This window comes from Canis lupus, chromosome 1 (genome assembly GCF_003254725.2).
Source record: "Canis lupus dingo isolate Sandy chromosome 1, ASM325472v2, whole genome shotgun sequence".
NCBI lineage: Eukaryota > Metazoa > Chordata > Mammalia > Carnivora > Canidae > Canis > Canis lupus.
Window position 1 is genome coordinate 1,124,417 of NC_064243.1, and position 18,679 is coordinate 1,143,095.

Here is an 18,679-nt window from a genome sequence, read left to right on the forward strand (position 1 = left end):
ATAGAATCACTTGGTAATGGGAGGAGAGACAGCTCTGTTCCACACAGTCATTCATGAACCCAGGCTGAAGAGCAGCTTCTAAGATTACCCTAGTCATGGACACTAAACTGACGCTGGGAAGGAAAGAGTCAACAGCTACAAAAGAGGTTAAAACTAGGCCTGGAAGTGGCACACAAGACTGTCAGCTGTCCTCCTTTGGCCAGACCTCAGCACACCAGCCTCAGCGTACCTCCTTTGGCGAGACCTCAATGTATTAGCCCAATCTAACAGAAAAGGGAGTCTAGTTGTATTTCTGAGAAGAAAGAGAAATGGACTGCAAGAGGAGCTCTGTAGTCTGCTCCACAGGAAGAAGAAAACCTCTGATCAGTAAAACAATACATAAAGTACATCAAGCAGGGCAGCCCGGGTGGCTCAGCAGTTTAGCACCGACTTCAGCCCACGGCCTGATCCTGGGGTCCCAGGAACAAGTCCCACGTCAGGCACCCTGCATGGAGCCTGCTTCTCCCTCTGCCTGTGTCTCTGCCTCTCTCTCTCTCTCTCTCTCTCTGTGTCTCTCATGAATAAATAAATAAAATCTTTAAAAAAACAAAAAAGGACATCAAGCATATTGATTATTAGGTGTAGCTGAACTCTTCTGTTAATGGCAGCCTCATATTAAAATGTAAATAACCATAACTATAGTTGATGAAAAAACATTTTTCTTTCTCATGACTTAAAATGTCCTTTGGAAAAAATGCTGTTTATATATGGAGAAAAAGCTAAATTAACAACTCTAGCACCTGATGGCTCAGTTGGAAGAATATGTGATTCTTGATCTCAGGGTCATGAGTTCAAGCCCCATATTGGGTGTAAAGATTATTTAAAAATTAAAAAAAAATAATAAAATAAATTAACAACTCTAAAATTTAACTTTGCCATTTCTAGAGTTTTCACACTACAAATAATAAGACATATATACTGAGCTTCCAATCTGAGCTTCCTATAAAAATATTGTCCATTTATTCAACAAAGTCAGAAATGCAACACAGAAGGAACTTGGGTATTACTTGATAAACCTCTCATTTTTTTTTAAAGATTTATTTATTCATGACAGATACAGAGAGAAAGGAAGAGACACAGGTAGAGGGAAAAGCAGGCTCCCTGCAGGGAGCCTGATGCAGGACTCAATCCCAGGACTTCGGGATCATGCCCTGAGCCAAAGGCAGATGCTCAACTGCTTGAGCCACCCAGGTGCCTCACCTCTCATCATTTTAGACATTATGAAAATGCGTGACCATGTATCTAGGTCACATAATTAAGAACTGACCTAAGCAGACTAGACTTTAGGTTTCCTGATTTCCAACACACAGTTCTTTTCCTTGACCACATGAGGCTTCCATCTCATTACCCCCTTTCCACCTTCTTCTTACTGGTGAAAGCTCAGGTCATATAAATATCATTTACCCTGTGAAACCCACTCACCTAAGCAAATTGTCTGCTTCCTCTCCTGTTACCCCCACCCATCTTATAACTCTTAAAAGTATCTATATAATCAGAGTATTACTGTCAATGTACGTATATCCATACATAAGTAGATCATGACCTCTTTGAAGGGAAAAATTCAGTCTCATTCCCTTTGTATCTGATGCAACAAGTAATATCTGGCACAAAAACAAAACAAAACGAAACAAAAAGTAATACCTGGCACAAAGTAAGTGGTAAATAAATTCTTGCTGAATTAATAAAACTGAAAATACAGAATAGCAATCAAATTTTGAGCAACATCACCATTTAATTACTTGGATATCAATACAGCTTTGAATGAAAGCATTCATTTGATATAAAGGTTGTGATAGGACTGTATTTTTTAAAACAAATATTTACAGTAAAGATCACCATTTTAAATATCAACAGTGAAATGTGATTCGGGATTAACGAATTCAATGTATCATCATTTGAAGAAAACTTTTTATAAGAATAAATTTAACTTTTACCTTTCAAAATGAAAATTAAACTAAAATACTAAATGATCAGCAATTTAAATACAAATAAAAATACCTGCTTTTTCTGATGTCCTAAGAAATACCATGTCCGATGGAATTCTTTGATTCTGCAGAGAGTAATATAAAACACTAATTATCTATATGTAAGCTTATAAAGTAATACAATTTCATTACAAAGCAGAAATAGCTAGTAAAAATAAAAAAGTTAGAATTAAAATTTATGCTGAAGCAATGAACATTAATTTGTATAATTTATATTTAAATTCATTTTTTAGTTGAATTTCTTTACAATTCTCTTTCATTAACAAACCATGAAACGGCATTTGGGATGACCTGAAAACTGCTCCATTTATGAAAAATGATAAATATTGCCTCTTCTGTGTCCTCTTTGTTAACTGAACTCATACATACAGTATAGCGATTTTAGTCCTATAAAAAATTATGCCCCCTCCCTATTAGATTAAATAACCCTACAAAGTGAGAACAGAATTCCTCCAAAGCCTAACACAAAACAGAACATATCATAAATGAAACATTTACTCAACGGTGAATAAAGGAATAAATGTACAACTGAGCAAACAAAAAAAAAATAAGCCCTACAAATTTGAGAGAGACTCTTTTATCAAGCAGAGAAGGACAAAAAACTTAAAGGTACTTACAAGCATATAAGCTTATATGAGTATTTGCTATCCATACATTTATTTAATCATTACTAATAATTTTGTCAATTGGAAAAGCTGTATCAAACTAAAGAAAAAATATATGGTAAGAACACGTCACAGAATTTCATGAAGTACTTGTATTTTTTGAGAACTAAGTAAAGATTTACCCACACATGATAAATGGATTACTTGTCAGTAACCAAGCAATAAAAACAAATATAAGTCATTCAAGGTGAAAATGATATGTTGTGGGCCAAAGCTATCTCTTTCTAACAAGAACAAGAAGGATCAATTATTAAGATCTAAAGAACTCATAGGTCAAAAAAGAAACCACAATGTAATTTAGAAAATATTTTTAACTGAATGATAACAAAAACTCAACATAGCAAAGTGTGTGAAACCATTCTGCCAAAGCCAAAGAAAAATGTTGAGGAAAACAGATAAAAATAAACACACACAATATATAATGGAAGCTAAAAATACAAGCTAAATATCCACTTGAAAGTAAGGGGAAAAAAGCCAATGAACCCCAAAGAAAGTACGAGGATATAAGCAAATATTAAAACAAAAATTAGTGACACAGAAAACAAGTATATACATACAAGTAATGGACAGCAAGAAAGTATTTTTTAAATATGCCCATTTCACTAGTAAGAAAAACTAAGGTTAGACTATAACTAACAAAAGACAAGCAAGTCAAGTTCTCTAAACGAAAACTATCAAGCATTACTGAAAGAAGTTAAATAAAACCTAGAGAACACATCATGTCCTAAAATCAGGATGCAAAGATGTCTGTCATGTGCCCATCAATTGACCTATATATTTAACATAAGCCCAATCAAAATCTTAACATGATTTTTGGGAGGAATTGACAAGGTATTCCTAATATTTACAGGGAAATCCAAAGGCCAAGCATGAATAAGACAAATGTGAGAAACACAGAAGGCTGGCTAAGTCTACAATATACCAAAACTAAAATATTAAACTAGAACAGTGAAGGCAAGATGGCATTTCATTAAGATAGGTAATTATAGGGCAGCCCTGGTGGCTCAGTGGTTTAGCGCCGCCTTCAGCCCAGGGTGTGATCCTGGAGACCCGGGATCAAGTCCCATGTCAGGCTCCTGGCATGGAGCTTGTTTCTCCCTCTGCTTGTGTCTCTGCCTCTCTCTCTCTCTGATGAATAAATAAATAAAATCTTAAAAAAAAATAGGTAATTATAAGCAATGTAAACACAAAGATCCAGAAGGGAGGTCCACATGAAAATGGATACTGGATTAATGAGAAAGATGCCATTGCAGAGCAGTGACAATTATCCTTTCACTAAACAGTGTTGAGAAACTTCGATATATACAGGAGATGACAGGAGATAACAAATGCTACATCTCTGTATCAATCAAAACATAAGAATCTATTCCAAATGAATTCTCCTTCTAAATGTCAAAGTCAAAACAATAAAGCCCTAAAAATATTATATTTTCATAGCTTTTTGGTAGGGAATATTTCTTCCCCACCAAACCTAAAAAGACTCCACCTTCTCCACAACCAAAAATTTCAAAAAACATAACAAAAAACCCCAACAATAAATGAAAAGATTAATAAAGTGGACTTCATTAAAATTAAGAAGATCTGTTCAGGGGCAGCCCAGGTGGCTCAGCAGTTTAGCACCACCTTCAGCCCAGGGCCTGATCCTGGAGACCCGGGATCGAGTCCCATGTCGGGCTCCCTACATGGAGCCTGCTTCTCCCTCTGCCTGTGTCTCTGCCTCTCTCTCTGTGTGTATCTCTCATGAATAAATAAAATCTTAAAAAAAAAAAAAAGATCTGTTCAACAAAGCACACCAGGGAGGAAAAAAATACTTGCAACATGTAGCTAATAAGAAACTCCCAGCCACAGCCCAGACAGTGGCTTAGCGGTTTAGCGCCACCATCACCCCAGGGAGTGATCCTGGAGACCGGGATCAAGTCCCACATCGGGCTCCCTGCCTGGAGCCTGCTTCTCCCTCTGCCTGTGTGTCTCTGCCTCTCTCTCTCTCTCTCTCTCTCTCTCTCTCTGTCTCTCATGAATAAATAAATAAAATATTTTTAAAAATTTTTTAAAAAAAGAAACTCCCAGCCAGAATATATAAAGGCCTATAAACTGTTAAGAAAAGAAGGGATAACTTAGAAGAAAAATGCGAAGTGATTTTAACAGGTTCTTTCCAAATAAGAGATTCTCAAAATTGGGACGCCTGTGTGGCTCAGTGATTGAGCGTCTGCCTTTGGCTCAGGGCATGATCCAGGAGTCCCAGGATCCTGCATGGAGACTGCTTCTCCCTCTGCCTGTGTCTCTGTCTCTCTCTCTAGGTCTTTCATGAATGAATAAAATCTTTAAAAAAAAACAAAAAAAAGATTCTCAAAATCATGTGAAAAGGTGTCCAACCTTATTACTCTTCAAGAAAAGGTATGTTAAAACCACAACTACTACATACATATTGGAGATGCTAAATTAAAAAGGCAGACAATGCCAACTGTTGGGAAACATGAAGCAACAGGAACTCTTACACACCGCTTATTAGAATCTAATTTTGTTCACAACCTTACAAAATCATTTGCAGTACCTACTAAAGTGGTGCATCACATACCCCAAAATCCAACAACTCTACTCTTTAGGTATATATACGATAGCAATGTGTACTCAAATGAGCCAAAAGGCATGAGTCCAGTATGACATGTTACTATCACTTCTGATAGGCAAAACAAATAAGCCACCCAAATAGCCACCACCAGAATGGATAAAAGACAAAATGAACGAATTATGGCTATACACAACAAAATGGAAGAATCTCACAAACGGTAGTGGGTCAAAAGAAAAGTACCCACCTAAATACACACTTCTTGAAAAGCAACTACTCACAAACTCAATTCTGAATTTATGCCAGTTCTATGCTGTCTAGATCACTATAACTCTGAATAAAGTTTTAATGGAGAAGTATGAATACTATAATTTTATTCATCTTTTTCAAAACTGTTTTCACTATTCTGGGTCCCTTGTATTTCCACATAAATTTTTAAATTGGATTCTCAATTTCTGCAAATAAGTCAGCTGGGATGTTGAGAGGGATAGCACCAAATATGCAGATCAATGTGGGGAGTACTGCCATTTTAACAATATTAGTACTTCTAATCCATGAACATAGGATGTTGGGATGCCTGAGTGGCTCAGCGGTTGAGCATCTGCCTTCAGCTCAGGGTGTGATTCTTGGATCCTGGGATCTAGTCCCACATCGGGTTCCCCACAGAGGGCCTGCTTCTCCCTCTGCCTATGTCTCTGCCTCTCTCATGAATAAATAAAATCTTAAAAAAAAAAAAAAAAAAAAAGGAATGTCTCTCCATTTATGGAGTATTTATATAATACTAAATACTAAAGTATTTATATACTTTAGTATATTTCAACACTGCTTTGTTGTTTATTCTTAACAATAATTTAACTTATAAGTATTTTATCTTTTTTAACACTATAATGGATTTTTTTTCTTAATTTCACTTTCAGACCATTACTCTTTATTCTCTTCCCGTTTTATCTTTTGTGAAGCAGTCATAAATAAACTAGGTAACTTCAAACAATCATTGGATACTTTCTATTTGTCCTTTCCTCAAGACAAGGAACCACACAGAAGAGACCTGTGTTTTATTAACATTATACAGCCTAGTATGATGTACAACTGTTTCTCTGACCCTCCCACCCATTCAGGATATATGGACTGTGTCTGATTTGGGGCTAGTATGGATAATGCAGGCATACGCATTCATGTATGGCCTTTTACGCCAACTTAAATTAACATTTTTTGTGTTAAAAAGTCCAAGAGTTTAACTGCTGGGTCATATAATAATTGCATATTTAATTTTTTAGGAGACTAATGATTTTCTAGAATAAGTGTAACATTTGATAATCTCACCTGAAATGTATGAGTGATCTATTTTCTTCACATCACTACTAGTTAGCATCTGGGGTTATCAGTTTTCATGGTAGCCATTCACTCAGTGTGTCCTGATATTTCACTGGGTTTTAATCTGTGTTTACAGATTACTAATGACATGGAATATTTTCTCATGTGCTTATATTCCATCTGTAATCTTCTTTGGAGAAAAGTCTCTTCCATCTTCTACTCATTTTCTAATTTGATTTTTCTTTACTGTTGAATTTTTACATATTCTAGATGGTATGGTATATGGTAAGTATTTTCCTCACCTGTACCCTGTGTTTTCATTGCATCTTTCATAAGCACAAATTTTTAATTTTAATAAGATGCAACTTATCAGTTTTTTTCTTTTATGAATTGTGCTTCTGGTGCCTAAGAACAATTTTTCTACACTAGATTCTGAATATTTTCGCCTTAATTTTTTTTTAAGTTTTTACATTTTGACAATTTTCATTTAAATCCATGATCCATTTTCTTAAATTTTGTTAGTTAATATATAGTGCAACATTGGTTTCAGAAGTAGAATTCAGTGATTTCATCACTTACATACAACATGCAGTGCTTATTCCAACAAGTGCCTCCTTAATGCCCATCACCCATCTAAGTCCATCCACCTGCCTCCAACAACCTTTAGTTTGTTCTCTGCAGTTCAGAGTCACTTATGGCTTGTTTCCCTCTCTCCTGTTTTTCTTTTCCCTTTCCCAACGTTCATCTGTTTTCTTAAATTCCACACAAGTGAGATCACATGGTATTTGTCTTTCTCTGACAGCCCAAATGTCCACTGACTGATGAATGGATAAAGATGGAGAGTGTGTGTGTGTGTGTGTGTATGTGTACACACAAACAGAATACTACTCAGCTATCAGGAAGAATGAAATCTTGACATTTGCAATGATGTGGATGGAGCCAGAAGGTATCACGCTGAGTGAAATAAGTTAGAAAAAGACAAATTCCATGATCCATTTTTATTGAATATCTATATAAAGCATAACATTTAGAGTAGGTTCATTTTTTTTAACCCATGTATGTCTACTAGCTCCAGCCTCATTTGTTGAAAAGGCTAACCTTTCTCCATTTTTTTTGCACTTCATCAAAAATCACTTGAGCATCTGTGTATATCTATTTCTGGGTCCTCTGCAATGTTCCACTGACCTTTGTTTCTACTCTTCTTACACAGTGTTAATAACTATAGCTAGATAGCATTCCATAACATCAGGAAGTGATCCCTCTCACTTTATCCTCCTTGTCAAGACTGTTTTTGCCATTTTAGCCTTTACAAATTAGTTTTAGAATAAGCTTATTTTGTCTAAAAAAATAAAAACAAAACCTTGCTGAGATTTTAATGGGAATTGTATTAAACCTATATTCAATTTTAGGAAAACCAGAATGTTCCAACCCAAGACTAGAGTGTCTTTCATTATTTTCATGAGCACACTGTTATTTTTGGCATAACTACGATTTTGTTTTCATAGTAGGGACTACAAGAGTACTTCAGTTTTTATTTGTTTCCACATGTTGGAAATGGGATTGGTTTTTGAGTGGTGACCTTGTAATTTGCCACTTTGCTGAACCTACTCATTATCATTAGTTCAGGAGGTTTTTCACAGGTTCCTTGGGATTGTCTATGTACATAATCATGTCCTCCACAAACAGGGACATTCTTATTTCTTCCTTTCCAATCTGAATTCCTTTTATTTCCTTTACTTGTCTTATTCTATGTAGCTAAAAATGTTAGCTGAATTAAGAGTGGCAAGAACAAACATCCTTGATTTACTCCCAATCTGAAAGAGAGGCATTCAGAATTTCACCATTAAATATGATGTTGGCTGTTATGTTTTTACAGAAGCTTTTTAAGCATAATTAAGGCAATTATCATCTAATCCAAACTGTGGAGAGTTTTTATCGTGAATGGGTCTTAGATGTAGTCAAATGTTTTTCCTGCATCAGCTGATATGATCATATAATTTTTAGTCTGTCATAGACTGGATGACACTGGGTGATTTTAGAATGTTGAACTAGCCTTCAGTACTCTGAATAAGCTCCACTTTGTCATGATATAGCATTTTCTATATATATTGCTGTTATCAATTAGCAATTATTAAAAAAATTTTTTGTCTATATTCATGAGGGATATTTGTGGATTTCTTTTCTTATGCTTTGTCTTGTGCTGGTATGAGGACAGTAACTAGACTCCTTTTTTCTTTTTTTAAGATTTATTTATTTATTCATGAGAGACTGAGAGAGAGAGCGGCAGAGACCTAAGCAGAGGGAGAAGCAGGTTCCCTGCAGGGAGCCTGATGTGGGACTTGATCCGGGATCCTGAGATCATGCCTTGAGCTGAAGGCAAACGCTCAACCACTGAGTCACCCAGGCATCCCTAGTAACTGGACTCCTAACATAGGCGAGGCATTGTTCCATCCTCAACTATTTTCTGGAAACTGCTGTGCAAAAATGACACTAAATCTTCTTTAGAGGTCTCAAGGAATTCTTCAATGAAAATATCTGGACCTAGATAATTCCTTCTTGGAAATTTTAAATTGCTCATTCCATTTCCTTACTGTTTGTAGAACCATTCCTATTACCTGTTTCATTTTGACTGGGTTTGGATAGTTTGTGATTTGGGAAGAACTGGTCCATCACCTAAGCGGGTGTATAGACTAGAGTGCAGCTGTTGGTAGCATTCCGTAGTGACCATTTCAATGGCTCAGAAGGAGCAGTAGTGATTGCTTTTGCTTTCATTGATTTGTTATCTTGTCTTCCTATTTTCAATTTCATTGATCTGCTCTTATCTTTATTATTTCCTTCCTTCTATGTGCATTGATTTAATTTTGCTCTTCTTCTTCTAGTTTCCTGAGCCAGGAACTTAGATTATTAAGTTGAGATCTTTACTTCTTTCTAATGTCAGCACTGACTACTATGAAATTCCCTTTCAGCACTGCCATACGTGCATTCCATGTACTTTATTGTATTTTCATTTTCATGCAGTAATGTATATATTCACAAATCCTTATCCCACAACTAAAGTACACTGTTCACTTTCCACATATTTTAGAGTTCTCCTATTGCTGTGTTGTTATGAATTCCTAATTTGATTTTCTATGATGAAATAACATGCTGTATGCTGTATGGTTTCAAATTCTTTTCAATTTTTTGAGGTTTTATGGATATGTTTTATCTTGGTGCATGTTCTGTGGACACTTGAAATAGATGTATGCTCTCCTCCTATTTGGGAGAGTGGTCTGTAGATGTCAGATCTGGTTGGCTGATTCAGTGAGGATCTTCTCTGTCACTGCTGAGTTCCCACCTGGCACTTCTAACCAGAGAATGGGGCTGAAGTTCTCACTCCTAATTTCTTTTCTTCAGCTCCAACAGTTTTTGATTCATGTATTTTGTGATTTCATTACTTGGTGAGTACAAATCAAGGATTATTTTGTCTTCTTGATGAATAACCCTGTTATTATTATGTGATGTCCCTCTTTATTTTTAGTCATTTTCTTGACTCTGAGCTATATTTCACTAAATATTAATTTGGCCCACCTACTTCTGATTAATTTTTTGTGGTGTATCTTTTCCATTTTATTATTTTCCTTCATCCTATTTGTGTCATTGGATTTGAATTCCTTGTGAATGGCACATGGCTGGGTCTTTATCCACTCTGCCTATCTCAGGATTGGTATATTTAGACTATTCACAATAAAAGTAATTACTGACACATTAGCACATAAGTCTGCATTTTATGATTTTCTGTTGATTTTCTCTGGTATTCATTCTTCAGTTCCAAATTTCTTACACTTTCTTGTAGGTTACCTAAACTCTTTTCAGGAGTCCATCTTAGTATCTCAGACTGTATCTCTCTGCATATTTTTTGTAGTGTTTCTTTTGGGTATTAAAATACACATTGTAATACTTATTAAATTATTTAAAACATTTATTAAATTACATTACCTCAAAAAAAAAAAAAAAACACCTATATAAAGACCTGTCTTTCAAAATCAGCTATTAAAAAAACATGTTTAGGTTGAATAATGAAGGAGGACTCTCAAGTGTCACCTCCAATTCTGCTCTGCTTTGTGCCTACCTGGACTTCAGAGCTGATGTTAGGACCTGTAAGATGACCTGGACAACCTTCAACTTCTAAGTCTCTTCTTCCAAACAGTTACCCTACTTGACACATTCCACAAGTAATAATGTTTCAATTGACATGTTTTTCTAAAAATTTTAGATACTTCTTAGGAGGGTTCCTTGTTAAGCCAGGAAACAATCTTCGGATTTTCTTTCTTTGTCCTGCATGCGTAATCTAACCTGGTCTGTGCATGCTTCTAGCCTACCACTTTTCAAGTGCATGTCAAAAGAGCTGCTTCTTCTAGGGAGAGTCAGAAGCTGCAAAAACAGGAGTTTAAACACAGATCCCTTTAACATGAAAGCCCACATTCTTCTCCCTTCCACTGTCCCAGGCTGCTGCCCTTCTTGTTAGCTGTACAACTCTCAACACCTACAACACTGGTCCAAATTGGGTCAGCACACTTTTAAATATCCATACAGTGACTACTGATATACTAAATTTTTCACATTAGGATACAGAATTAGAAGAGCTACCCTCCAACATAAAATCCACCATGGAAATACCCAAGCATTAATTTCTGAGTAGCAAGCAGTATGGTCAAATAACTGAGAAATTACTTTTCTGGTTAGTGGTAAGTGTTTCCAATACCTTCAAATAAGAGGTAAAAAAATAAAGCCATCTGCCACCATATTGTTGCTATTTCTTTATAAAGGTTGTATCAATCAGTAACTTTTATCACTACAAAAAAACACAAAATTGGAGCACCTGAGTGGCTCAGTGGTTCAGCATCTGCCTTTGGCTCAGGATGTGATCCCAGTGTCCTGGGATAGGGAGCCTGCTTCTCCCTCTGCCTATGTCTCTGCCTCTTTCTTTGTATCTCTCATGAAAAAACAGATAAAATCTTAAAAAAAAAAAAAGAAAAGAAAAGAAAAACCACAAATTTGGTTTAACAAATATAAAACAACTACTAAAAATGTATTGTTACACAGCAATTACTAGAAATTATGTCTAAAATTTCTAATACTTATGCTTCTTAGGTAACCAAAATTTGTGGAAAATTTTTACAGGAAAATGGGTATAAAACTGGAAATATGAAAAAGTACATCAGGTACAGGGGCTACCTCTATTTTTTAGTTTACAACATTTCCTAATGATTAGTGAAAATATTTTAGAAGTCCTTCCCCTAGCTCTGCTACTATACACATGCTCGTTTACAATACTGATCTAGTGCTGGAGTACTTCACACTGCACTACCCATGTAGCTACTACATTAAAGTAAAACCTTTACCTGGATGTCTACAAAGTGTCTACAGCATTCATCAATCTCTCACAGATGGAGTACACCTGGGAGGCCAGACAGAAGCTCAAGGGCAATGCCCATAGATCTAGATGTCTATCTTTCATATCCTTCTATATGACTGAAGAGATGAGCTCTTACGCTGTGGCCAAGAAGGGCTCACGTGTTACTCAGTAAAAACAGAAGCACTGAAGGGTGCACCACTCCATCAACCTAGGCAGCAAAGGGAAGGAGAACATGCATCAACAGCAGAGCAAGGGAAATGAGACAAAAGAATGATAAGGCCAAACAGTACGCCCTGGTTCACAAAGAGAGACTCTATATGCTCTTCAAACCCCACTATCAACACCATACAACCTCTTACAAGGGAAACAAGAACTGCTGACACCAGGTCCCCGCCCATGAGTCCATGCTGCTCCCGCTCCCACCTTCTCCTGGCAGGCCACTGTGAGCAGCCTGTGGAGCCAACCCCCTCTTTGTCCCCCATCAACTGACCCCACAGCAGACAGGAATAAGGGAGGCCTCCAGCCAAAAGCTCATGGAACCAGGGCCCTGAACAACCCCCAAGTGAACTGGAGGTGATGGCCACCTGGCTATCTGCAGCCCTGAGAAGGACCCGGAGAGAGGACCTACACCAAGCTATGCCCCAATTCCTGACCACAGAACCTGTGAGGTAATAAACACTCATATACAGCTCAACCATCTCTCTTGTTGGCATTTATCCTAGAGAAACATACAGAGATGTATGTATAAGGATGCACATAAAGCACTTTGTAATAGCAGAACACAGACACCATCTGAAAATCTAACCACAGATCAAAAGCTAGTAACTTACAGTGTCCATACAACCAAATGCTATGTAAATGAGGTACAAATCAATACATTCTATTTTCCTATTTTGTAAAATCAAACTAATATACCCCCAAATACTCTTTGTATACACTTACTGTATACAGGGAGATAAAGCCCACTTTAGTCCTGAGGAGAAAGGCCTTCTTGTACCAACCATCTCCAGAAGGTGGCTCAAGCCGAGAACATGGCCTGCATGCCAGATGGCACCAAGGACTTGAACTATTCTCATAAGAAGCCTTATTACAACTTCTCATAAAACATTATTTTTAAAAAGTTGTTCAAGCACCTTCATAAAACATATTTTTAAAAAGTTGTTCAAGCACCTTAAAAACAGAAACAAAAAAAGAGAAAAAAGAAGAAAACAAAGAGGCTTGTCCATTCATTCACCATCACTCAGGAAAGTCAGCGCATATGCAGTAGCACCTCTACCCACAGCAGACAGCCTGTGCAGGCACTCCCCAGGTCACTGCATGACTGCCACTCTGACACCAAGGGCTGTTCTTAATGGCTCTGTCCTGTATTGACCTAAGCTTTTTCTTTCTGATTTTCTTGTACTTTAGCTTTCCTTCCTGAAGTTTCTAAACCCTAAGAATTAATATCCAATCATTGTAATACATCTATCTATAAAAGGCGGTTTTAGAAAATGAAACGTATCCTATGATAACCAGGTTCTAACTAATATAATTCTTTTTAAAAAAATTTTATTTATTTATTCATGAGAGACAGAGAGAGAGAGAGGGGCAAAGACACAGGCAGAGGGAGAAGCAGGCTCCATGCAGGAAGCCCGATGTGGGACTCAATCCTGGAACTCCAGATCACACCCTGGGCCGAAGGCAGGTGCTAAACCGCTGAGCCACCCAGACATCCCCTCTAATATAAATCTTTTGTCAAATGAAATCATTCTGATAATGCAATATTAAGCAGTTAACACATGACTTACTTTAGACAAAGTACAATTTCACCTGTGCATACTGAAATGTACTAAAGCAAAACAGACTACAGAAAAATCTAGATTTTTCTTCACATACATCATATCGTATACAAAGATGTTAAGATTTAAAATAACTGTCTCAAACAATTTCCTTCAGATTCAAAGTTACTGCAATCAGGCTAAATGTTAATCACTGGCATAGACATGTCTAAAATATATTAAAAATGCATCAACCTTTTCCACTATGATGAGGTCTCCAACTTGTATGTCTGAACTCTTAACTTGCACTTTACCTTAAAAAAAAGAAGAAGTATAATCAACCCAAGGAAATAATAGTACACCAGAGTTAAAGTTTCAATTGACAAATAATATTTTAGAAATAATTTTCAGAGGGGGGGAAAAACACTAGATATTTATCTGGACTAATACTTTCAAAATAATTTTATTTCATATAGACAGTCACTAAAAATTAACTTCTCTTAGTCAGCTCCCAAGCACAAAGAGCTAACTGCCCCCAATACAAGACATGCGGTATGGGAGAGGGCTCCAACTGGAAGATCTTCCCAAATCTGCCATTATTTCAGGTCTGGGTCCAGCACTGATGATCAGAAATAGCACTAGGGGTGATTTAATGAGTGAATAACATAAAGACGTAAAATCCTTGTATTAATATTGTGAATGGCATTGATTGACACATAACTGACAGAACAAAAGAAGTGAAGAAAAGGATACATAAAATCACTGTGCACTGGTAGTCTCACAGATGGATCCGTACTGATAACTGATACTGATAAAGTTGAAAGCTTTGTTACAAGAAGTGATTCTTCTTACATGATACCGTGTGTAAATTCTTAAGTTATCTATATTATATCTAGTGTACAACGATCTATAAAATTTAATGTTACACAATACTATGTAACATTAATGTCGCATAGAGTAGATGAAATGTCATATACGTAATTTAAGACACCATCCTACATAAGCAACAAAACTTACTCAAGTTTTCTCTGAGACTCTCCATTCTCCCTCCCTCCTTCTCTCCTTCCCTCTCCCACCACCCCTCCCTCAGTCAATTTAGAACTAGCAACACCCTTGTGGAACTATTTTTATCTTTTTGTGGCTACCGGTTTAACATGGGAAAATGTCTATGCCTTTACATTCATTCAATTTACTCTGAAGCTAACAGAAAAAGAGGTAAAAGTTCATATCACACTATCAAAAACTAACATTACTAGTTAGTTATACCATTGACTTTTAGACCACATTCAACTTATTACAAACTTATTTCCTAAATACTTTTTGAAGCAGCTGAGTGTCAACAGTATCACACCTTTCCTAAAGGTGTATTTTGAGGATATCAAAAAAAGTTTTGTGAATACTATGTTTTTCCATGTTTCTCAATTATACAATAAACACATAAGAACTAGAACTAGTTGCAGAGGGGAGCTATTTTTTTATTCATATAAAATAGCAATGTTCTTTAGAATTACATGTGAAACAAATCTTAAGATATCTTCATAATTGATAAGTACGTGTCTATTAATAGCCAGAAAGTATACCTATAAAAGAATGTCTATTTTAATTATTTTTTCAATTGGTCCCTTCAGGCTTCGTTATCTATGGTCCCACTACTGTGTTTTCTATAGCCAAGCACCAGGTAGTAAAGTTACCTCAGTGATCTCATGCTCCCTGGGTATTACTCGAAAGAATTCCTGTCTTATCACTTCATATTATTTTCTCTCCTACCATCCAACCCACTTTTCCTTCCTTCTGCTCTTCTATATTCTCAGTAACATACCCATTTAAAAAGGAGAGGAAGAGAAATAGCTGTAATCATAAGATATAATAAATGTAGTAAACAATTCTTAAATATTTTGAGACAGAAAAATATATCCCTTTCTGACTCCTTCATCAATATCTTATTTCTGAGAGAGATGCTACTGTCACATAACAGACACAATTTATATTTAATATTAATAGCCTTTAGTTTGGGGGCATTGTATCGTGACTTTTATTCATTTCCGAGGAAATTACTTACAATTACTTGTGTAAGGAAAACAGGTGATGGTAAAATGCAGCGTAGAAACTTCTCACATTAATGATAGGACAATGAGAATAAAACATGAGAAGGCCATCATGTCCTACTGGTATGGCAATCTGCCTCGCTTACCTACTTAAAGTACACATTTCTACATTTTGAAAAATTGGTCAAATTGCTTAATGGCTCTTAGTTCTCTAAATAGTTTTCATTAATCTCTGTGCAGGGGCTCCTTGTACTTCTTTACAGCACAGTCACGTGAACTCACTGACTTCTCTTTCTTCCAGAGCAGTTAGGGCATTAGAAGAGAAGAGGGAGCATTACCTTTTCCCCAGGCACCCGCCTGTCAATGACAGCCCAGCACCATGACCATGACCCTAGCTGCCCAATTGTGGACAACTCATGCCTACACCAACAGTTTGATTTCTGGACACCCTTCGTGAACTAAGCTAACATCTGACCCTATTAACATACTATCATCAGAGATGAGGGATTGGTAACAGAAGGAAACTCCTAAATTTTACATGTTACAGCACAAAGAAAACATGTATCTGGGGATCCCTGGGTTAGCGCCTGCCTTTGGCCCAGGGCGCGATCCTGGAGACCCAGGATCGAATCCCACATCGGGCTCTCGGTGCATGAAGCCTGCTTCTCCCTCTGCCTGTGTCTCTGCCCACCCCCCTCTCTCTCTGTGACTATCATAAATAAATAAAAATTTAAAAAAATGTTTAAAAAAAAAAAAAAAAACATGTATCTGCCACCTGTTCTCACAACCCAATAGAGCCATCCACAATGCAAAGTGTTTTTGAAATGCGCATTTAAAATTTAATAATTTCAGAGCTATACTTGACAGAACCAAATTCTAAATACAGTAACGATGCATACACCAGTACTTATACTTGAGGACAGTTTTCCTTAAAAATGCTGTATTTAATTTACCTCAAGTTCAAGCCCTGGAAGTCATCCAGTATTGGCCTTTTCTCTCTGATGAAAGAGTCAACAATGAATGTTACCAGGTACAGTAATAGCCATCCTTTCCTCTCTCCAAACTAATGCAATAAAATCTTTCCATCAAGCCCTCTTCCTAGGAATAAATGTTCCTGCCACCATGCTTCCAAAGCGTAGCAGCTTACATGTTTCTCACAGAATAAAAGCATTCAACTCGCTCGTTCCATGAACCAAGTTTCACAGGCTCCTTTGAAAGATCCAAGACGTAACTCAAAGGACTACTTATTCTTACTCCAAAGCTTCTTTTTTTTGTTGTTTTTGTTTTGTTTTGTTTTTACTCCAAAGCTTCTTAAACACAGACTCTGTCCACCAATCTCACTGCTACTCATTTTTTGCTTGAATAAAGAGAATATTCTATTAATATGCTCCATTACTATCACCTCCCTAATTCAATATGAATTCCAAATGAACCGGTTGGCAAAACTAAGGATTATGTTTATCTCCCCCCAAAATCTCCATCATTTGACAATTACTTATAATATAATTCAGATTCACATCATTATACACATGTTCTTAACAACTAACCTCAAATTAATTTTCTAGCAAGTCCTCAACACTTGCTGTTTCTTTTGACTGGAAGCCCTCACCTCATAGCTCTCCTTAGTTACACAGCAAACAGAGCTTCACGATGCCTTTGGACCCACCTAAGCACCAGCAGTATATATGCACACCTCTACACAATGTGCTTATCTGCTATCAACAAACATTACAGTGTCGACTAAACCCAGATCCCGTGACAGGTTCAAAGCATAACTGAAATATATTTTTAAGACATTTGCTTTGTTCTTCGCAAATGCATCAAACTTACCCCACTCTAAAACAAGAGAAACTTACATCAATCTATTCCTTATCGGTTAAATGGATCAAACGTAATAAGGGACTAATGGGAAAGTAGCTATATAAGCCACATGTAACTAGACACAGACACCAAATGAGGATGAAAACATATTAATTACTTCTTTCCCAACAAAATACACAGAGGTAATAAGGGTAGGAGATAATTAAGCACCTTTTTAAACAAGGACTTGATCGCATATATGCGGCACTCCAGAAGGTCAACACCAGATGACAGGTGTACTTTCCTGGGCAGAAAACTGCACACCACAGCAGCAGATTGCTTGGCTTATCTCTGTTATTTGGGTGGGACCAGTACCCACCAACTCTCTTAACACTTTAAATGTCTGTGGAGGTAGAAAACTAATTTAACATGGATTATGAAGTGGATAGCTGGGAAATGTAATTAATATATTTATTTACATATATAAGTAAACTGTATTTTGAAAGTGACCTATACGCTGAAAATAAATATTGCTGAGAGAAATTTTAAGATAAATAAAAGGAAAGATCTATCTCATGCATGGGTCAGAAGACTTAGTATTAATAAGATGTTAATTCTCCCTCAAATTTATCTCTAGATTCAATGCAATCCCAAACAAAATCCTAGCAGCCATTTTTACAGAAATTCACAAGCTGATTTTATATATATATTTATGATAGTCACACACAGAGAGAGAGAGAGAGAGAGAGGCAGAGACATAGGCAGAGGGAGAAGCAGGCTCCATGCACCGGGAGCCCGACGTGGGATTTGATCCCGGGTCTCCAGGATCGCGCCCTGGGCCAAAGGCAGGCGCCAAACCACTGCGCCACCCAGGGATCCCCACAAGCTGATTTTAAAAGACATATCAAAATACACAAAAACACAAGACCTAAACCTGACTGAAAATGAAAAAAACAAAGCTGAATGGAAACAACACTATGTGATTTCAAAAATTATTATAAAGAAATAATAAAAGAATGGTATTAGCATAAAGACAAACATATCAGTAGAGTAGAAGAGAGAGTCCAAAAAATAAACTGATACACAAAAAGACAACTGACTTTTGACAAA

At 36.6% G+C, this 18,679-nt stretch overlaps 1 protein-coding gene across 9 annotated transcripts in view; it reads right to left on the minus strand.

Moving 5' to 3' along the window:
• The window catches only part of ATP9B (ATPase phospholipid transporting 9B (putative)), a 237,389-nt gene that overhangs the window by 159,997 nt on the left and 58,713 nt on the right, over positions 1-18,679 (minus strand). For 8 of the 9 annotated variants that reach the window (XM_025421949.3, XM_025421952.3, XM_025421948.3 and 5 more), the window contains 2 exons: positions 13,980-14,038; positions 2,038-2,089 (listed from right to left, as the gene is read on the minus strand). The exons of the other annotated variant lie outside the window; for it this stretch is intronic. In XM_025421949.3, the coding sequence (XP_025277734.1) occupies positions 2,038-2,089; positions 13,980-14,038 (111 nt within the window). The remainder of the gene's footprint in view (positions 1-2,037; positions 2,090-13,979; positions 14,039-18,679) is intronic. 9 annotated transcript variants of the gene reach the window in all.